Raw genomic sequence first — 20,775 nt, 5'->3', positions numbered from 1 at the left:
TCTTTGCAGTGATTCCCTGCCCGTCTCCTGTGGTCTGGCATGACAACAAGCACAGAGCCATGTACCATCCTTCAAAGGCCTGCCGTGGCACCCTACTCAATACTGTCTTGTCTTAAAGGAGGGAGTAAACCCTGGTGGCTACCCTCTCATAATTCATCTCTATGCTGGCTCTGCAGTCATTCACACTATAGTCTGAACCTAACCTTCAATAGCTACTCTCTTGGATCCCTTCACTCTGGACCCCTTCATGTATAAATGTTCCCTACCCTTCAAGTTACAATAACTTGATTGAGACAATGGCAGTGAAGTATCTATAGAACCTCACATACAGTAAGCACCAACAAATGTTTGCTCCGACTCCAAGAAAACTGGCAATGAAAGTTCTGAGGGCTGCATGGCAAGAGGAGAGACGACCACACCCTTCTCCCAAGGCTTCTGTGCCCAATGAGCACCGAAGTAGGAAGAACTATGCTTAGTTCCAAGAAGTCAGAGACTGGTGGAACAAAATTATCCACTCAGTCCCCAGCCAAGATTCAAGGCACCTGCACAGAGAGCACTCAAGAGATAACTAGCAGAGCTACCAAGTCCTCGGGAAGAAAGCAAACACACCTCAATTCCCTCCTCCCTGCTCTACAGTAGCTCCTCCCTGCTCTATAGTAGCTCTAGATGAATGAAATGCACTGGCACCTTCCTTCCCAGAGCAGCCAGACCCACAGGCCACCCAGACCTGAGAGACAGCATGCTGGCAGAGCTGGGTCATGGATGTGTTGGTAGAAAGTCTCAGTTTCCTGAGCTGCTTCCAAGGACAGCTGTGGGGAAAGCAGGCATGTTCGCCATGCGGAAGACATTAGCATGTTATGTCTTGGGGGATCTTCAGGACAATGTTACTGTGTCAAGATCATAAAAGGACAGAGCCTCGTCTTACCTCAGCTGGCTTTACAAGACCTGCATGAGAAGCTGTGTACCTGCAACAGTTACTGTCACCTGGGGTCTAGATCCTTTACTTTTTCTTGCTGTTAGGTCCAAAAAAACCTGACAAAAGCAACTTAAAGGAAGAAAGCCTTACTCTGGTTCACAGCTCAAGGGATGGAACAGTAGAGGGCCTGAGATAGCCCATCACATTAAATCTTTATTTAGAACCAGGTATATGATAGTGCTTTGCAGCTAGGTCTTCCTCAGTCCTGGACTCCACAGTGATACTGTCTCCCATTCAAGGTGGGTGTTCCCTCCTCACTTAACCTAATCTAAAAACCCCCTCACAGACGCTCCCAGATGTTTGTCTCCTAGGGGATTCCACATTCTGTCTAGGAGACATCAACATTAACCATCATAGAGATCAAGTGTGAGGGGAGAGGATTCACATCTCAGCTGCAAGAAAGTCAGACCCAGAGCCAGGGCCCTGTGCTCAAGTCAATGCTTTCCCATTGCCTTTGTGGGCTGGAAGGACGACTTACCATACCAGGGAATCTGAACTGCCCCATTGCCAATAACAGGCCTGATCCCAATTGGGAGAGGATAAGAAAAAAAAATGGTGTCTGACAGCAATCAATTTCATATCCATCACTGGAATAAGAAACATAGTCTCGGGCATCTAAAAAGAGCATTCCTACATGCCTGACCACTCCTGTCTTCTCTGCCAATGGAGAAGCTTGTACAGAAGAGAACTCATTTTTCCCTATTCCTGAGTCAGTGGGATCAGAGGACCAACACAGCACCTGACCCAAGGAGGGAACTGCGATATTTTTCAATGAAATTGTGTATTCTAAGACACAAAGACAGTAAGTAGAAAGCATTATTAGTTGTCAACTCTAAAATCAAACATTTGTCATGACACTAGGGGGCTGCAGAGACATGGGCTTGAGGGAGACAGGGAACCGTCCTCTGCATGGCCATGGGATTGAACACTTGTCCGATGGTAGCACTGTTTCTGAGAGCTTGCGAAAGCTTCGGGATGTAGTGTTTGCCTGATAAACTTGAGCTAATAAGGGTGAGCCTCTGATTCTAGTCTAGAACACTCTGCTTTCCTCTGGGCTGATAAAGGAGCTCCATCCATAGAATCCTGCCACCATCGCATAGGAAGGAACTGCCCTGCAATGCCTTCCCCATTATAATGAACTCTATTCTCTGAAACCACTAGCCAAAGTAAAGCATTCCTCCCTTTAGCTGCTTCTTCTAACCAGTATTTGGCCACACACAAGAACTACTTTGTACTCCCCAAGAGTCACTAATATAGGGAAAGAGTAGTTAGTTGGCACAGTTGTATAGGGAGAATAATCTCTAATTTCCTGCTGCACAGTAGCATAACTATGGTTGGCAAAAAATAACTTTATATGTCAAAATATCTAGTGAAGCTAATTTTAAATGTTCCCAACACAAAGAAATGATGATTGCCAAAGTGATAGGCGTGCTATTTAACCTCATTGATCATCCTTACGTATAAGTACTGTATGCATGTGCCCTGTAAATTATGTATAATGTGTAAGTACTTCATTTATTTTTTGTCTTGACTTTTAGACAGGGTCTCATATAACCAACCAGCCTGGCCTTGAACTTACTATAAAATCATGCATCCTTAATCAGAACTTCCGATCCTTCTGCCTCCATCTGTTGAGTCCTGAGACCAGAGCTCCCACACCAGTTTATACAGTGTTGGGCTTCATGCAAGCTCAGCAAACACTCCACCAACTGGTCGACCTCCTCAACCCTCCATTTGAAACCATTTAAAGGATTTTTTAAGTTTCTGTGAATACTATCTAGTGTGAAGGTGCCAGTCATTCCCCACATCCTCAGTGTGAGATGGTCCTGGGTTACCTGTTCCCATGATCGATTTTGGCTGTGACCTTCTTCTTCAGCTCTGCAAGTTCGTCCTTGGGGAGTGTCCCAGATAGGATCTGGGAGCGCCACTCGATCAGACTGTATGTCATTTGCTGCAGCTGACGGAATAGTGTCACCTTGTTGTTCTACAATGGGAAAGGAGAGGAACAAAAGGACAGAAAGAGACACAAAGGTGAAATGGAGAGAAGGCGTTTCTCTTCGCACTCTGTCTACAGGGAGTTCCTTACTCATGAGGTCACGATAAGCTGCACACTTGAAGCACGTTTTCATGATGACAAGTTTTTCTAAGCTATTCCTAATTTGTCCCAACACGCAACTCTAAAAGAGGATGACGAGGATGGGTCCTAAATCATAATAAACCCACAGAATCACAGACACGTCCTAACATCCTGACCATGTCCCTTCCTCTGTTTAAACCCCATTAGACATTCCCATCAGGTATACGAGGGTCCACGGTAAGTCATTTTGTGGCTGGTCTGGGCCACATCCCCATCTATATTTCAGGTTTCTGTACATCACAGAATCTGTGCTTTCTTCATGCACAGTGATGATAATGACCATCACTTCAAGTGTTCCAGAGCCTGTCAGGATTTCCTCCCCACACTGCCACACTGCCCTTCTCCTTCCAAACCTCTTTTGTATGTACATGTTCATATGTGGGGGTGTACATGCACATGTGTGTGTATAAGCAAGGGGGAATCAACATCAGAAATCTTCCTTGCTTTTCACCTTATTGTTTGAGACAGAGTCTCTGGCTAAACCTGGAACTCAGTGACTTAGGTAGACTGGATGGTCAACAAGCCCTAGGGATCTGCTGGCCTCCACCTCCCTGATGTTTGCCATCATGTCCAGCTTTTATGTGGGTGGCTACGATCTGAAATCAGGCCCCCTAATTGCATAGCAGGTACTTTATCCACACTACACCACCACTGCAGCCCTATCAAGTACCTAATTCTGACTGCAGTTTCAACGGAGAAGACTTAGCCTGTGAGTCTGCCATGCCCTCCGTTGATTGGAATTCATAACCCACACCAGTATACAGAACCCTGGAAGACTGGCCTGGCTAGCTCTCTCCTAGCCAGCTCTCTCATTTCTTTTTGTGTCCGTGCCAGTAAAAGACAATGAAGGATGAATTACAAATGGAGAAATAACTAATTCAGAGATGTGGAATATTGGAAAATATGACTTTAAATTTTATTTTTAAAAAATCTCTATTCCCCCCCAAGCAAATGGACACTGAACTGTTATTCTGGGCTTTATTAGTAACTCACTGAACTGAGCTAAAGTAAAGTTACAACCAAATCATCATTTGAAGCTCAGTCATTTTGAGAGTCAAAGGCTTGATGTCTGAGCCCTCACCATCTCTGTTCTAAATGGTTGACTGGATCATTATGTACTCTAAAAAACCATAGGCCAGTGAGAATGAACTGGAAATAAAGTTCTTGTCCTAGAGAATCCAGCATTCCAGGGGGAGGAAAGTAATAAGTGGGCACACATATGCATGTACTTACCATGTACTATGTGATTGCTTTTCCCAGCAGCACTAGGATTGAACTTAAGGCCTAGAAAAGAACTCTTATTGCTGAGTTATCTACAGTCTGTGCTTATGTTATTATATCTATACACACGAGATAATTTCAGATTATGAAAAGTAGGAAAAAGGAAATAATTCAAAGAAAAAATTGAACAAGCTGTATATAGTGGTGCACACCTTTTACCCCAGCACTAGGGAGGTGGAGGAAAGAGTATCTCTGTGAGTTCAAGGCCAGCCATGACTACACAGTGAGACTCCCATCTGCAAAGAAAAAGTACAATAAATATGCATGGTGGAGGGGGCCACCTTAGACAATCAGGAAAAGTATGCCATATTTGAAATGTATCAAATAAAAATGTGTACAGTACCACTCATTACTTATGGCCTATGATGCTAGTGTTTCCTTGTTTGTAGGTAAAAGTTATGATACTGTTATGGGACTTTGTAGTTCTGAAGTTCATTTACAACTCAGTGGTTGTGTGTCAACTATTAGAAGAGTTCAATAATGTTTAAGTAATTATAGTTAACTGCTCCATTTCATAGAGAAGACATAGACAGACAGACAGATTGGGGGGGGGGGAATGGAGAGGTGGAGAAGACAAGGGCTAGGTGGAAACACAACAAGAGTATGTTTTAATGGCTGCCACTGTTTACCTCTTGTTTGGTCTACTCTGACAATTCCAAGAACAGATTCCCAGGCAAAGACACCAGCCAGAACAGACCTGAAAACATCCAAGGTATTTCTGAACAAAGCATAGGTCTGTAAGGAAGAGGCCTGGACCCACAGGTGTGGCAGTAAGAGGCAAGGATAAGATTAGTAACTTTTGATAAAAATTCTAAACAAGTTCAAAGTTCATGGGAACACAAAGGAGAAGGAGGAGGTACCCATTTATCTGTGTTCTCAAGGGGCTTTATTTACATCACAGATCTTCACAATTAAGGCAATTCCAGTTTCAACCAGGAAGGCATTTACATATTTGTGCAACCTCCAGAGCCAGGCCTTAGGAAAGCACAAAGAGATATGGAAAGATCATGCCTTTAATCCGTGGGGGTAAAACCCCTGCCTTTTCAGTTCAATTCTGCATAGAATGTTCCCATTGCATTGTATTACAAACTGAGGAGGGGAGGAGGAGGAATTAAATCTGTAGACTTTGCCTTTCAGAACTGCTAGACAGTAAAAGGATATTTTTTTTCTTTCCTGTGACTCCTGACTCCTGTAGCTTTTTAGCATCTTCTAACTGTAATTCAAGTATTAATTTCCATACTCTGAGACAGAAAGGATTCAAGGGGCCCAGGGAATCCTTGGCATGAGGTGGTGCTTTGTTTGGGGTTCATGTTCACAAGTTCTTGGTCTCAATTATATCAGACGCTATCCAAGGCAATTTAATTATTGCCTGTCCATATCAGCCTTGTTTGACAAGTCCTTCCCCCAAAGAAGGATGAAGACAGTCATTATTCTCCTGCTCACTGTGCCAAATTCGTTCTCAATAGACAAGCTGGAACAGGCCAAAGGAAGTTAGCTCCCCCTACCCCACTTACTTCAAGGAAGTGGGCTTTGTTCTGACTGCTCTGAGCTAGGCTGTCTACATCCTAGATGACCCCCCCCACCCCACTCCTCAGACACCTCATGCATTTGGGGGGTAAGCATGTGAGGGCAGAGGAAGATCTAGCACTCCCAAGTAGAATGGGTCTGTTACATACATTCTTCTGTGTCTCTTCTGTTGCCCTCTTCAGTGGTTTGGATATAGTTTGTTTTCCCCAAGGGGTCCTGGGCTGGAGGTGTGGTCTGTAGATCCATGATGTCTATGACTGACTTTATGAATGGCCCAGGAGGAGGTAATTAAACCACAGAGGGGTGCAGCTCAGTGGAGGGGATTAAAGTTGGCCTCCTGGACTAAGCCAGTTCTTTAAAAAAGAAATCCTATGTATTCTTTGATAATTTCATACACATATACAGTACGTCTCAAGTATATCCTTCCCACCTTCATGATTTTTGGTGATTTGTAAACCCACCTAGTCCAGGTAACACAGATTGCTGAGCAATGCTGCTGGCTTGATCTTGTGTAGGTTTGGGGCAAGTGGACACAGCTGCTGTGAGTTCCTGAACGCAATGGCTGTAGCACATCCAGAAGGCAGCAGTTCACATACTCCTCTCCCTTCTTAGATTCTCTCTGCTCCCTTTAACAGGATGATGTTCCCTGAGCCTACTGGCAATGGGAGTAGGGGGCAGGGTGTGTGTGTGTGTGTGTGTGTGTGTGTATGTATGTATGATATAGTTTAGATAAGAGTACAGGATAGTATAGACTTAGATATAAATCTATACTAAAATATAGATGCCTCATTTAGAGTGAGCTCTCAATGACTGCCTTACTCTCAGCTCTGACTAATTGCTGACAGAAGACAGCTCTCTGGCTAAGGTGGAGGACAGTTTGCTCGTCCTTGATTGGGCTGTTAGGAAAGACTGTGGACCTAGGCTCCAAATCACTCCTGCCTCCCTGTGAGGGATCCTCCTTGCATAGGACCTTCGTTGATATGACTGGGCAAGAGGGATGTACAAATGTAGGTGTCTGACCCTGAATGTTCGGCTTCCAAAGCTGAGAGCAAGACAAACCTTTTCCCTTTAAACAGCACCTGAGCTCAAGTGTTTTGTGCTAGGAGCAGAAAATGGACTAACAGGCTCTCCTTCCTGGCCTCTGGTTCCTACAGCCTACATAGCCCAGGCCTGCCCTTTGCAGATCTTCTCCTCTACTCTCTCTAGTCAGTCTTCACAGGTTAGTCTTTTCTGCATCATCAGCCATTGTCACAACATTAATTTTTTTTGACCTTCGCTGCAAACGTCGGCACAATCCTGGGGTATAGTGGGAACTTGGGAACAAATCTGACAGCTTGAACTTTCAAAGCAACAGTCCAGTTCGAATTTGAGTGAAGAACAGTCACCCCTACAGAACACACCACAGATGCTGTTTTCTATCAGACACTACGGATATCCCTGTATCTCACTTGGTGTGTTTGCAATCCAGATATTTATCTTTTTTTTCCTTCTTTGTTAGAACTTCTGGAGACTAAAAACAAAGTTACTAGAAAAGACAGCTTTGCCTCCCACGGTGATAGGAATGTAGAAGTCACCCAGGGAGTGTTTCAGAAATTTGGAGGCTGTTCAGATCATGACATTGATTGATTGGGTGCCAGGGGAGAAAGAAGAAGAAGGAGAAGAAAAAGAAGGAAGAGGAGGAGGAAGAGGAGAAGGAGGAAGAGGAAGAGGAAAAAGAGGAGGAGAAGGAGGAAGAGGAGAAGGAGGAAGAAGAAGAGGAGGAGGAGGAAGAGGAGAAGGAGGAAGAGGAAAAAGAGGAGGAGGAGGAGGAAGAGGAGAAGGAGGAAGATGAAGAGGAGGAGGAGGAGAAGGAGGAGGAAGAAGAAGAGGAGGAAGAGGAGAAGGAGGAGGAAGAGGAGGAAGGGAGGGAGAGGAGGAGAAGGAGAAGAAAAAAAGGAGAAGAAGGAAGAAGAGGAGGAGGAAGAGGAGGAGGAAGAGGAGGAGGAGGAGGATGGGAGGGAGAGAAGGAGGAGAAGAAAAAAGGAGAAGGAGGAAGAGGATGAGGAAGAAGAGGAGAAAGAGGAGGAGGAAGAGAAGAATGAGGGAGAAGAGGAAGAGGAGAAAAAAGAGAAGGAGAAGGAAAAGGAGAAGAAGAGGAAGAGGAAGAAGGAGGAGGAAGAGAAGGAGGGAGGGAAACAAATTGTACTCACTTCCTCTCCCTCCTCTTTCATGGGTTTTATGAAAAGGGGAACATATGGAAATTTGACTTCTGTTTCTAATTCTATCGTTAATTTACTATGTGACTTTGGGCAAAGATCCCTGCCCAAAGACATCTCCCAGTCTATGACAGTCCTGTTCAACTCAATTCATCCTATAAAACAACTTCCTGATTGGCTGCTTATGGCTGTCTCACTTCTTTGCCTTGTTCTGCACAAACTCAGTAGGAATTATACAAATTCTCCCTGAGGATGGAGCTTTGCAATAATCTCAGAAGTCTTTTCCATGTAGCTGTTAACTCCTGGGTCCAGTATGAGTGACACCTGGTGGTCCAGCCGTGGCTTCTACTCATCCTTACTTCCTCTTCCCACCCCAGAAAAGTTTTGCCTGCCTGGAGAAGTTTTGGTTTTTAAGAAAAACATTCCAGCATCTCCATGTCACATCCTGTTTCTTGACAAAGCCATATAAAAGCAGAGCTTGTAATTTAGAGATCACGTCCCGCCTGAAGAGGAAATCTGTTTCAGCAGCAGACCAAAGGGAGGCCAGCTAAACTGTACGTTAGAGTGTGCTGCGGCAGCCTGTGGGTGACTGGCTGCTCAGAGGCAGCTTTCATCTACCTAGATGTACAGCCAACCATGGGTGTGGCAACAGGAAGAAAGAGTGACTCAGAGTGCCCTACACCTTCCCTACCCCACCTCTCTATTCCACAATCCTCCAAAACTAAAGCAGGTACAAGGGTTTATTTTGGAGCAACTTTGAAATGAAGATCCGTTTTTCTTAGGAATACATGTTAATACTTAAACTCCCCGATTCCACTGTGTGTATTAACCACTCTTGTCACCAGGTTCTTCCCTTTCATCAGGAAGCAGGAATATACACCAGCTCCAAAACTTATAGAAAGAGCCGATTACCTCACAAAAACTTCACTGGACTTCCAGCAAGAAGAGGAGAGAGGCATTGGGCTGCACCTCACTGAGAACGATGGTGGACGGTTTGCTTATGACAATCAAATTTCCAACAGTCCTGTGTTCAAAAACACTGTTACCACAATACAGTCTGGCTTGGTGGCTTTCAATTGAGAAAATATCATCCCCATGACTTGAAATGTATGGCTGTTTATATTCAAAAGGTAAAGGCTAGACAGATGGCTCAGCAGACCAAGCTCTTGCAGAAGATCCTAATTCAGTTCCCAGCACCCATGTCAAGAGTTCCATAGCTACTCCCTGTGACTCCAGGGTGGGTAGATAAAACCCTCTGATCTCCACAGGCTTCCATGTTCACATGTCCACACATACACATGAGCACACACCTTTAAAGGCAAACCTTTAAAAAAAAAAATGTATAGTCAGGTATAGTGGTACATACCTATAATCCAAACATTCAAGAGGCTGAGGCAGGAGGATCAGAAGCTTGAGACTTTTCTGGAGTGCAAACCTAACTGGGTCTAGCTTGGACCAGCTTGGGTGAACTTCTCACAGTAAATGTTCAAGACTTGCATAATACCTAATTTCAATTTTAGGGGAGGAGATGAGTCCGGGGAGATCAAGGACTTTTCTTAAACTGGAAAGATCTGATACCAGTCTTCCAAATTTATGCTCGTTTCTATTAAAGGGCAGTTTGTGTTCAGTGGCTATTATTAGGTTTGTAGATTTTTCTGAATGTAAAAAAATAGATTCAGTGAGGGAGAGAGCCCTCTAAGAACTGCTTGGTCTGTCCAGCCCCAGTGTCTACTGCCTTGGCCTATCACCAAGTGACCTCCCTGATCGAGACCTGGAAACACCCAATGACTGACTCTGACCAAGGGGCGGCGGTTCTGCAGGCTAAGCTTCCCAGGAACTGCTGTGAATGTGCACTCTACATGCTGGAAACGTCTGTGCCTCCTGGACTTGAGCATCAACCAACAAGGCTTGCTATCTACAGCAGCTTGCTCCCCAAGTGCTCAAGGCCACTCTGCCCAAGATGATTACAGGAGAGAAAGGCAGCGGCCTTGGATAAGTGTGGCACACAGAAAGCGGCTCCCATATTCCTGGCAGCCACAGCTGGGAGAGATGGCAGCTCTGAGTCAAGGTTGTCCAGTGGGAGGGCATCCACTGTGGCTGCTGCTTCCAAATGGGGCAGTATCAACCGCCACAGGTCTCCACCAGTGGAGGCCTTGACTGATTATCTGCACGCTGGATGACTCTTTAGCAACGGTTCCTTTCCATGTTCTTCTCATAGCTTTGTGAAGCTCAGATACGAAAATACATACTCAGATAGGGAATGATATTCTGTGTCACTTTTATAAGGTGTCAAAATCCTTCAGAAGTTTGGAGTCTCTGCTTAAGATCTTGGAGCTAGTTAGGGCAGGGCATGCAGTGGACACGCCCTTTCCCAGCTAATAGGCCAGTGTTTGTCTCCTATAGTTTGTTTCCTCCCCATAGCATAAGGTCAACACCCACCAGAAAAGATAGCTGAAATAAAATCAATAACAATACTCTCCTGAGAGAAGAGGTACCATGAAGGAAGCTCATGGGGACAGGGAGCCTCTCCTCTTTCCACTCTGGGTGAGGGGCCCCCTCTCTTCAGTATGGACAGTCTCCCAAGTAAGCTTCCCCTCTCCTCAGTGTAGACAGTCTCCCTCCCCATTGTGACATATATCTGAGGATTTTACGCTACACCATTGCTAAAACCAGGAGAAAAACACCTTTTCTTTCTTGAATAATACAGCAACTCAGGGCTAGGCTCAAATTGGTTAGTTGATTGCACTTATCTCTCTAGAAAACTCTGCCTCAAAATGTAAATTTCTAATGAAATTGGACAGAAAAGAACAGAAGCAGGAAGCATATTTAGAAATACACAGTTACTAGGGCACCCTAGAGGTGGTTAACAGAATAACAGAAGAAGGTCACTCAGAATACCTGTTTAAAATTTGTGAATGGAATCCCATTCCACAAATCAGATGTGATCTGATGGTAGTGACCTTGCCTAATGTACACAGAGGCCTGAGTATAATCCCTAGCTACAATCAAGAACTAAAAAACTCATCTATGGGAAGAAAGAGGTGGGCATGTTAATGTACTAATGTATGCTGGCAGAGCCCAAATTTATTATGTTTACATAGATAAAGGAACACAGGGGCAGAATCCAAAACAAATAGTAAGACGTACATCCGGGAAGACAGATTTAGAAACTAGATTAAGATTCGAGGGTTTCTTTCCTTTTAATACTTCCCGTGAAACACCGTATTTGAGGTTTGTTACTTTAACATGAGAAAGAAAATCAGAAATTGTGCCTGAGGTGAACTGTCAATGCATTGGGAAAGGGGCATTGGCAGGGGCGGGGCAGGGGGGCTGGAGGTGATTAGCAACAAACTCCTTCTATGTGGACTACTCCTTAGTGGATAAGCAGGTATCAAGAGCACAATCAGGCCTCAGCCCAGACAACGGCAAAGCTCCACCCACCGTCAACACCTTTCACAGCCAATCAGTAGCAGCTAACTCCTCAGATGTCTAAGATGAAAAAATGCGCTGTCCTCTGAGAGGGAATTAAAAAGAAAAATCAATTAATTCACTAGGCTTTGCACTTAAAAACTCGATTCTGCTATTAAATGGGGGGGGGACTCACAAAGAAAATGCTCAAAATTACTTATCAGTTCATTGCCCTGCAACTAACGGGGTGGGGTGCAGATAGCACAAGTACTCAGGACATATTTCCTCAGTCTTACCCCCTCTTTTTCTCTCTCTCTCTCTCTTTCTGTATATGTTTATCTGTGTGTATATGTGTGGGTGTGTGCATGTTTGTGTGCACATGTGTGCGTCCGCATGCGTGTACGTGTGTTCGCCAGTGTGTGTGACTGTCTGTCTGTCTGTCTGTCTGGATACAGAACCCTGGGCACACCAGGACAAACACTCTACTACTGAGCTACACTCCTAGCCCCATCTTAGTTCTTTTCCTTAGAAAACCAGTCTTGATGACTCGTAGATGCAGAGAGGACACAGTGAGGAAGATGACCAATGATGTCTATTACAGAGAGCATAGATAGGCCTTTCTTCATACAGTACTTACATATGGCACAAACAATAACAAAAACTCCTTCCACAGTACAGGGTAAGAACCGATAATTCAAAATGCTTGGGCTAAGAAGGTTTTTTTTTTTTTTTTCTTCAATATTTTAAAGAAATATTTAGATAAACCGAATGAGATTTCTTAGGGATGGCACTTAAGTCTAAATATGAAATTTGTCTGTGCCTTCGACAGCAGCCTCAAGATGGATTTTTATACAGACAGAAAGCTTCACGGATGAGATCAGGGATGGGGTAGACTTTTCCACATGTGTTATCATGAATGTGCTCAAAACACTATGGATTTTTGAGTATTTCGGGTGCTTGAATCTTAGATTAGGAATGCCTATGGTTTACCTGTGATACAGTTAGGGCCATGTGTTGGATAGCTGGCCTCCAGTATGGCCTCCATTCCTAAAGAATGGAGATTGACACGGGAGTACTGGAAGCATCACCCACATTAGTCATCATGAGAGGGTTCTCATGCAAACAATGCGCTCCATGCTCAGCTGTCTTGTTATGTGGTGTGGAGCATCCTTTCACACACGCTCCTGCTAGACAATCCACCACAAGGCACCCACTGGGGTTAAGCCCACTTCCATGGTCAGATCCTTGAGCCTCCAGGACTATGATGTAAGGTATTTCATTACAACATCAGAACACAGACCATGCAGAACACTTAGCCTGTACTTACCTGATTCATTTCTTTACTCAACAACTTCCAGAAAGAACATTAAGGAACAAACCTATGTCCACCGCCATTTCTCACCCATCAACCCTGCTATACCCACCACTCAACAATCAATTAACCAGAACCAGAGTGCTCTCAGCGTACGTACAAGTTAATCAATGGCGGCCACAGGGATGACAGCTGTATCCTTCCCCTCCCAGAGTGCATGATTTAGGGGCTCAGACTCAGTGCTCTCATCAACCAAGTCTGAAGAGATCAAAAGATCACCTTCAATATGGGCATAGAGTCCCAAGGGCCAGACCATGCATGCAGCAGCTAAGTGTTTGGGAGGTCAAGATGAGAACATTAAGGGTGAGTTTGTTTAGAAGATACGTCATGAAGAGGAAAGGACACAAATGAGGCTTTGAAGGGTGGGTAGACAGAGATACAGCATGCTGTCCACACAAAGGGCTGGTGGTTGCTAAGGCTATGACTCATCCTGGAATACACAGCCCTGAACTCTAACTGCTGATGCTGGAATGAGGTTGGTTACTGCCTCACGACACAGGAACAAGAAGGGGGATATCACTGTGACTTAGTAAGACTGATCACATAAAGAAAAGGTAATGGCTGCTCTCTAGCCTACAATGCCATGTACCCGTTTACACGTCTAATCAGAGAATATACTTTGCTCACCACATGATTTCCTGGTCACCCACAGAAGCCTGGAAATCCCCTACATAGGTGAGACCCACTGGTGTTCACCAACAATCTCTCCAGTGAAGCAACATTAGAAAATGGTCTGTGGGCTTCGGGGTTAAGGAAAAAGTTTCCTACACTGAAGGAGAGGCCGCCATGCTGGCAATGAACTTTAAGCATCTTGTGCATGTGCAAAAGAGCCATTTCTAGTCTGATGATGCTAAATGCTGGGAGTCCCAGGCTCTAGTCCTAGCATAACAGGGTGGGTGTGTTTAAAGAAAACATGCCTTTTGCCTCAGTTTTAGAGCAAACCTGAGGAGCTAATGTGACAATGGCTTTCTAGGTGAGACACAGTTTGTATATGTGTCTTCTGCTCTTTCTCCCTCTTCCTATGAAGCAACTGGTATTCCACCATGAGCCTACACATTAATATTCTTATAGCCTCCTAGTTACCCCCCATCCCAGGTCTTCTCTAAACACTACAAATAGATTAAATTTCCACTCTTTGAAGATTTCCGAATGTATATGTGGGGTCAGAGGACAACTTATGGAAGTTGGTTCTTCTCTCTTTGCATCATGTGAGTCCAGAGGAGCCAACTCAAGTTTCTAGGCATGGACGAAAGTGCCTTTTCTTGATGAGCCATCTTTTGGTCCTGGTCTAGATCCTCTTAATGCCCTACAATGGATAAAATTCTAACATCAACTTCAGAAGGGACAGATTATGTTTAAACCACAGACTCCTGGTTGTAAATGCTTACACAAATGATTATGCAAATGATTATGGGTGTCATACAGAGGATGTTCTGGTGCCTATGTGATTTCCCAGTGAACTAGCATTTACATTAGCATTCTGAGGGCAAACCAGTGTGAGAACAGACAATACTGAGATAAGCCAGATCTCAGCCTAACACTATATATGGTCCTGAGTCTTATGGCCCAATGGTCATGGTTAAGAATGCCCCTCAGAAGCTGAGATATTTATAAATGTCATTTTTTTTTTTTTGTGGCATACATGAAGATGCTAACAGCAAGTGCCTCAGCTTCCTGCTAGAATATTTTTTTATTAGATATTTTATTTACACTTCAGATGCCATCCCCTTTCCCCATTCCCCCCCCTTAGAAAGCCCCTATCCCATGCCCCCTTTTCCTTTTTGCATTTATACATTTTTTAAAAATAATGTTAATCATAAGTGTTATAAGTTTGGAATTGTTCAATCAGAGGTGTAACCCACTGACCAACCTAGATATAACAACTATCTTTGACTGGTGGAGATACATGAATATCTGCCTCCCTGTCTCCCCCTCTTTCTCTCTTTCATCACCTAGCTTCTCCTATCCTTCTTCTCCTCTTTTTACTCCTTTTCTTCCTCTCAGTACTCCTCCTACCTTAGCTCCTCCTACACATCACCCTTCCTGTTAAAATGAAACTTTTCTCTCAAAATACAATTAGAGCATAATTATGCCAATTTGTACCAGTGAGGTACAAGATAGTCCTAATACCCAGTCCATTATTTTGTTGACTAACCAGCACCTCTGTCATCTATCCTAACTAAAACATTTAGTTCTGAACCTGGCTTTAGGATGAATGTCAGCTGACGACCATCCACTCAAATCTTTTCTCTTACAGTAAATAGCTATAAGTTTTCAACCCCATCAGAAATCCAGAATGACTGAGTTAACTATAATTGTGGGAAGCACAAAGCATAGCTTCTAAAACTTAGCCAATTTATAGAGACCTCTGAACACCTGAAAAGCCCCTATATTACCGAACGTTGGAGCATCAAATCTTCAGCCTTCTGGCCCAGAATCATCTGACAGACCTTGGTGATGTTCCTGCTAGAATATTAATAGTTATAATTGCATCTTCTTTATAGCAATGTTGTGAGGCTTCATGGTTTGAGGTACTCAAGAAGGCCTGGGCAAGTATTGGAAGTTATAACTCACTTTTGATCACACTCACATTCAGAAGACTAAATAAATGATTACACTCACTTCCCTCCACAATCCCATCATCAGTGGCCCAACTCTGGGGAAATGAGAATCGGATGGCTTCCAGCATTGTGAGCTCCAGGGAAGGCTCACTCAATTCAACGCAGAAGATGGCTCTGCAGCCCAACAATCAGACTGAGCATCCAGAAATGACACCCAAGGCCACCACCAGGGGAGCAGCAGGGAAAGCTTACCACATAGAGCTTGCGCCAGATGACGGCCCATTCTCGTAGTGTGTTCGTGAGCTCTTGAACCAGGGGCAACTCCCCAGGAATCACGGTCTCATGCTGCCTACAGGGAACCAAAAGGATGCACACTTTACTGCACATGATAGGAACTGCCTTTCCTGACCACCACACTCTTGACAATCCAATGTAGGAACATGGCAGCTGTGGTTTGAAATAAACCAATCTGCCTCTGGAGGGGGGGGCATCTACTTTAGAGAACTTAACACAGGTAAACATGAGCTAAATAAATAAATAAATAAAGCCAGGAACTGAAAGCAGCATGGTCTACAGAACTAAGTTTTTGCATGGCACAGGCTAAGCCCAGACTCTACTTCCTCCTGTTGATCCTCTCTGAAACTGCCAACAACCAAGCCAGATTATTAGCTGGTTCCATCTGGCAGCTGCTTCATTCTATAGAGAGGTAAGTGGCACATGACTTCACCCAGTCCCCTGAGGACTGATCCATGCCCTCCTCTGGAAAGAATGGGGGTTTCTTCTCACCTACTGCTCCCCGGCACAGCAAATGGAGACAAACCAACATCCTCACTCATATGAGGCGGAACTGTACTTACTCACATGAATCCCCCCACCATGTTCCTACATTCATCAATAGGAGAAAGTTAGCAAGGATATGCAAACACACAGGGGAGAGCGGTAGGACCACCAGGTGACAGTGCAAACAGATGTAGCTGGATGTAAGCTTCAAGTCGAATAAGACAATATATTCATGCAAATGTGACTCGTGAAACATTTCTTACATGCTAACTATGGAAAACTGCAAGCAGTCCCTGACTTGGGGGGGGGGGAGGTTGATTTTGCAACCTGAAGATGACTGCAATGTGTATACTCACAGATATTGGCTTTTTTACTTTCAGCACAGTGTTGAACCCACTACATGAGATACACACTACTCTATCCTCCAATAGGCCTCGTGTTAGATGATTCTGCACAACTGTCAGCTGATATAAATGTTCTGAGTATACTGGAGGTAGCCGGGCTAGGCTATGTTTCATAATTTAGGTGAAATAAATGCATTTCTTGTTGTCCTTTCTTATTAGCATATATTAATTGCGTAAAATGATGAGCTTGCCTGTGACACTGGCTTGTGAAATTTTCAACCCTGGAGAGTTTATAATGATGTAATCACAAGCTCAGGAACATCTGTATTTGCTGACTCAGTAACAGAGTAAACTGGGCATCCTGCTTTTCATCTGGCAGATCCAGTTAGAACAGGACTTTTACTTTGCCTTTACAAGTGACACTCTGTGGCTGCCCAGAAATGGCCCACTGGGAAGAGGATTCCTTGAAGAGGTGGAGGAGAATATTCAACGTGCTGGGTCTACTGTGGAAGACCCGTGAGGACTTGACCACGTCTCTACCTCTTGTCTTAAAATGTGGGCGCCAAGTTTTGGAACTTCTCAGTAATGTTCATCTAGTTCAGAGGTTCCAGGATTCTGGGACAGCCTCTCTGGCACCAGCCATGGGATCGAGCTTGACTTCTTAATTCTCTCTTCCTGTTTTCAGTGTTCTGTTTTTCTCAGGCGCCACGGAGTCCGTGCTTTGCAGGAAAGATGACACGGACAAGAAATAAGTCCTCAAACTGAATTGATGTTGTCTATACAGCACGTTCCCACGCACTGCTAGCATCTCACACCAAGCGCATCATCAGTGTCTTCCTTCAGGAAGCTGTAAAATTTCCAAGGTGTACTTGCAACTACATGATGTATCCAAGGTTCAGAGCTGAGGGGGACAGACTGATGTCCTGCCTCCCTAGATGTCCACATGGTCTCACACTCATGTACCCAGTGAGTAATTAGCAACTCTGAGAGGAAAGCCCTCAGAGTTCATCACTGTTGTCTTTGCTATTCTGGGGAAGGGTGTCAAGAAGGAACAAGTCCAGAAAGAGAAGGCAGAGGGGGGAATTCTATGAGGCAAGTGAAATCAATGAGAGGAGAAAGATATCAATGGGTGTAGGCCATTCTTTCATGGTCATCTTACATCTCCATCACTTTAGTGGTCTTCCTGCATGGGAACTTACCCTCCATCTTCCACGGTTGCCTCCTTCAAATGGATGTACGTTTCAGGAAAAATGCCCTATGGAGAGAGAAGTCTCATTATACGGATATTAAAAACAGTCAAGAACATGAATACTGAAAGGTGGGCTTTGAAAAACTTGACAAAAGAAAATTCCCAACTGAGTTGGTCACTTATAAGGACCAACTACATTCCCACAGAGGAAGGATGGAAACACTGAAGCAACGGAAATTAAGATTTGGGATCAGGATGTACAGGATGTTTTGAAAATTAAGAGTCCAAATGTCCCATCAACTCAGAGACCCAACAATGGCAAGGAGCGTAATACTGAGAACCTAGAATCTGTACAGAGCCCACGAGCCACGGTGCATCCATTAAGGTGCCTTGCATCGTGAGTGAGACGGAGCAGCTCACGCTTTAACGTCCTACCTGTCAGTACCTTCACTGAAGACCGACTGCACAGTATTTTTAGCTACCTGACCACTTCATCATTGCATAGTCTCCATTGGTTCTCCACTTTATAACCCCAAGAGGCATTTGTACATCAGGATGGTGACACTGCTCACTAGAGAAAGTACAAAAAAGTCCCAGGGAAGGGCTGAAAACCACTGGGTGGGAACCAGAGAGCTGCCGGAAGGAAGAGATTTCTCAGTAGGCAGGAACCATCCACATGCGTTCTCTTGAATACCAAAAGTTCATGCCTCATTGTGCAATGCTGTCATGAAGCCATGTAGCGGAGGAGATGCTGGGTTTTGCTTTAGAAGAGCTTACGTGGCAGAGCAGATGAACCAGCTGGCATCTGGGCTCGATTACTCCTAGCCTTGCTCATGAAAGGGCTGGCATGCTCTCAGTGGACATCATGCCAAGGATTGCTGACCACACAGGTGGTAGTGGAGATAGCCCACAGTCCACAGGACCATAGTTCAAAATGTGCATACACCCTGTCATCTTCAATGGGACAAGGAACCAGTGAACTCAGACAGCAGCTGCCCCTGTGGCCAGTCTCATGTACTGCATTTGTCTATGCAATACTTTCTCTTTTTTCTTCCTTTGCCAACAAAAAATTGAATGGCCAGAACATTAGGGATTAAGCTGACCTCGTGGTGGCACGGGGATGACAAAGGGGATCCTGCAACTGCTTTAGGCAGAAGCAAAGGCCCCATCTCTTCAGCTAGACAGGGTGACACATTAGTGAGAAGGCACTGTCAGGTCTCTCCATTGAAGAGACTAACACCACACACACAGATAAGGTGACCTTGAGTTTCTTCAAGTGCACAGGATACAGAGTAATTGGGATACAGGGAGAGAGTAAGCAACAATCAAACACAAATTCAACGTCACACTGAAGCCACGAGGCCACTGTTGATACCTGACAGAGGAATAACTCTGATGGTGACAGGGAGAGAGTGAGAATAATTAGTCATCACCTTCACATATCAGACACTCTTACAAGGGATTTGCGTGTACTGGGCTGTATTTGTTTTCAAAATGCTTAGTCAATCCATGATTGAATGCTTGCTCACCACCTTGCCCATTTAAGTATCTGCCCAATTACAGAACTTTCATGTGTAATACCTCTATGTTTTTATTCTCAGCTTTAAGATGTTTAATTGATGGCTTTTAAATGTCTTCTTCCTACTGAAATTATCAGGAAGCAGTCATATTTTAAATTTAAAAACCCCTTCACTGACACACAATGCTTGCCTCTATTCGTGGGGCACAGTGGTACCTCGGTGCATATACAATGTATGAAACTGGAGCTAGAGAGATAGGTTGCTTGGTAACCAACATGAGGACTTGAGTATAATCCCAGCCCTCAAATATATCTTCACATGATGGTCAAGCTGGTCATCTCAGAGCTAGGGAGGCAGGGCTTGGTGGCCAGCCAGCCTAGCTGGAGCAGTGAGTTCCAGGAGAGTGAGAGAACTTGTCTCAGAATACATCATGGTGGGTGACACCTAAAAAACACATACTGAGGCCATACACCCTGGCTTCCACAGCCATGCATGTGCATACATGAATATAACAGTAAACTGTATGTCACCTAGTCTTTCACAATCAACAAGTGAAGAACTCATGAAAAGGGTTGGGTAGGCATAGTAACTATGGGCTAACAAGCTGGCTCAGTGGGTAAACGTTTTGGCTGCCAGGCCTGACAACCTGAGTTTGAACCCCAGGACCCACATGGTTGAAGGAGAGAACTGATTCCTCCAAGTTGTCCTCTGTCCTCCACCTTCGGGCTATGGCTCATGAGTGTGCATGTGCACACGCACACATGCACAGACACAACATAAATGGATGCACTATGCGACATTGCTGAGGCTAGGTGTGTAGCTCTGAGACAGGATACGTGGGAGGTTTTAACTGAACTTTCCTTGGTCTCCGAAGTAGCTCGGATGACAGGTGTGCACTGCTGGGCCCAGCTGTTCTGGATGGTTTATATGATTTGTCTAAGAGAGTTTTCTGTTCACTTTTTTACATATTAAGAAAGGGAAGGCCTGTGAACTAAATGACCTGGGTATTCTTTGTTTCTCCCAAACAAATGTAATGTAAATGTTTCTCCCCCAAATGTAACACTGCTAATCCCTGCTGAATTCCTAGTCTGGTGACTGGTCCCTGCGAATCCCTGGGAGCCAGCCAAGCCAGAGGTGCTCGGAAACCTACGCCAATGATGACTTAGCCTGATGCTGGCCGCTGCAGACAAGTACTCAGGCATGAAGGTGCTGACATCCAGAGCTCATGCGTTTTGTCATCCCTCTGTGCTGTCATCTGCAGCATCATCGTGTCGTGGTGGCACTAGGCCATTTATAATCATCTGGTTTCTCTCCTAAAGCCAGAGCCAACCTGGGTCTCACATTTCCAATATGCAGCCCATCTCTCAGTTCTGCCTTTCCTTTCTCAATGCAACCTACTCACTCGAATAAAATGATTCTATTTTATTTCAACTAATTATCTTCCCGACGTTATCCTGTCCCTGCACCACGATCCTGCCAGGATTA

At 44.6% G+C, this 20,775-nt stretch overlaps 1 protein-coding gene across 3 annotated transcripts in view; it reads right to left on the bottom strand.

Moving 5' to 3' along the window:
* Nucleotides 1-20,775, bottom strand: part of Dock5 (dedicator of cytokinesis 5) — a 188,213-nt gene that overhangs the window by 93,293 nt on the left and 74,145 nt on the right. For 2 of the 3 annotated variants that reach the window (XR_013109304.1, XM_034497595.2), the window contains exons 4-6: nucleotides 17,781-17,836; nucleotides 15,710-15,806; nucleotides 2,812-2,960 (exon numbers count right to left, since the gene is read on the bottom strand). Coding sequence is in view for 2 of the 3 variants with exons in the window: in XM_034497595.2 (XP_034353486.1) it covers nucleotides 2,812-2,960; nucleotides 15,710-15,806; nucleotides 17,781-17,836 (302 nt within the window). In the remaining variant the exon portion in view is untranslated. Of the gene's footprint in view, nucleotides 1-2,811; nucleotides 2,961-9,028; nucleotides 10,999-15,709; nucleotides 15,807-17,780; nucleotides 17,837-20,775 lie in introns of those variants that run through there. The other variant, XM_076930800.1, reaches the window with a different exon arrangement.

The sequence above is a fragment of the Arvicanthis niloticus genome, chromosome 3 (assembly GCF_011762505.2).
Source record: "Arvicanthis niloticus isolate mArvNil1 chromosome 3, mArvNil1.pat.X, whole genome shotgun sequence".
NCBI lineage: Eukaryota > Metazoa > Chordata > Mammalia > Rodentia > Muridae > Arvicanthis > Arvicanthis niloticus.
This window is presented reverse-complemented; position numbering and strand designations above follow the sequence as displayed.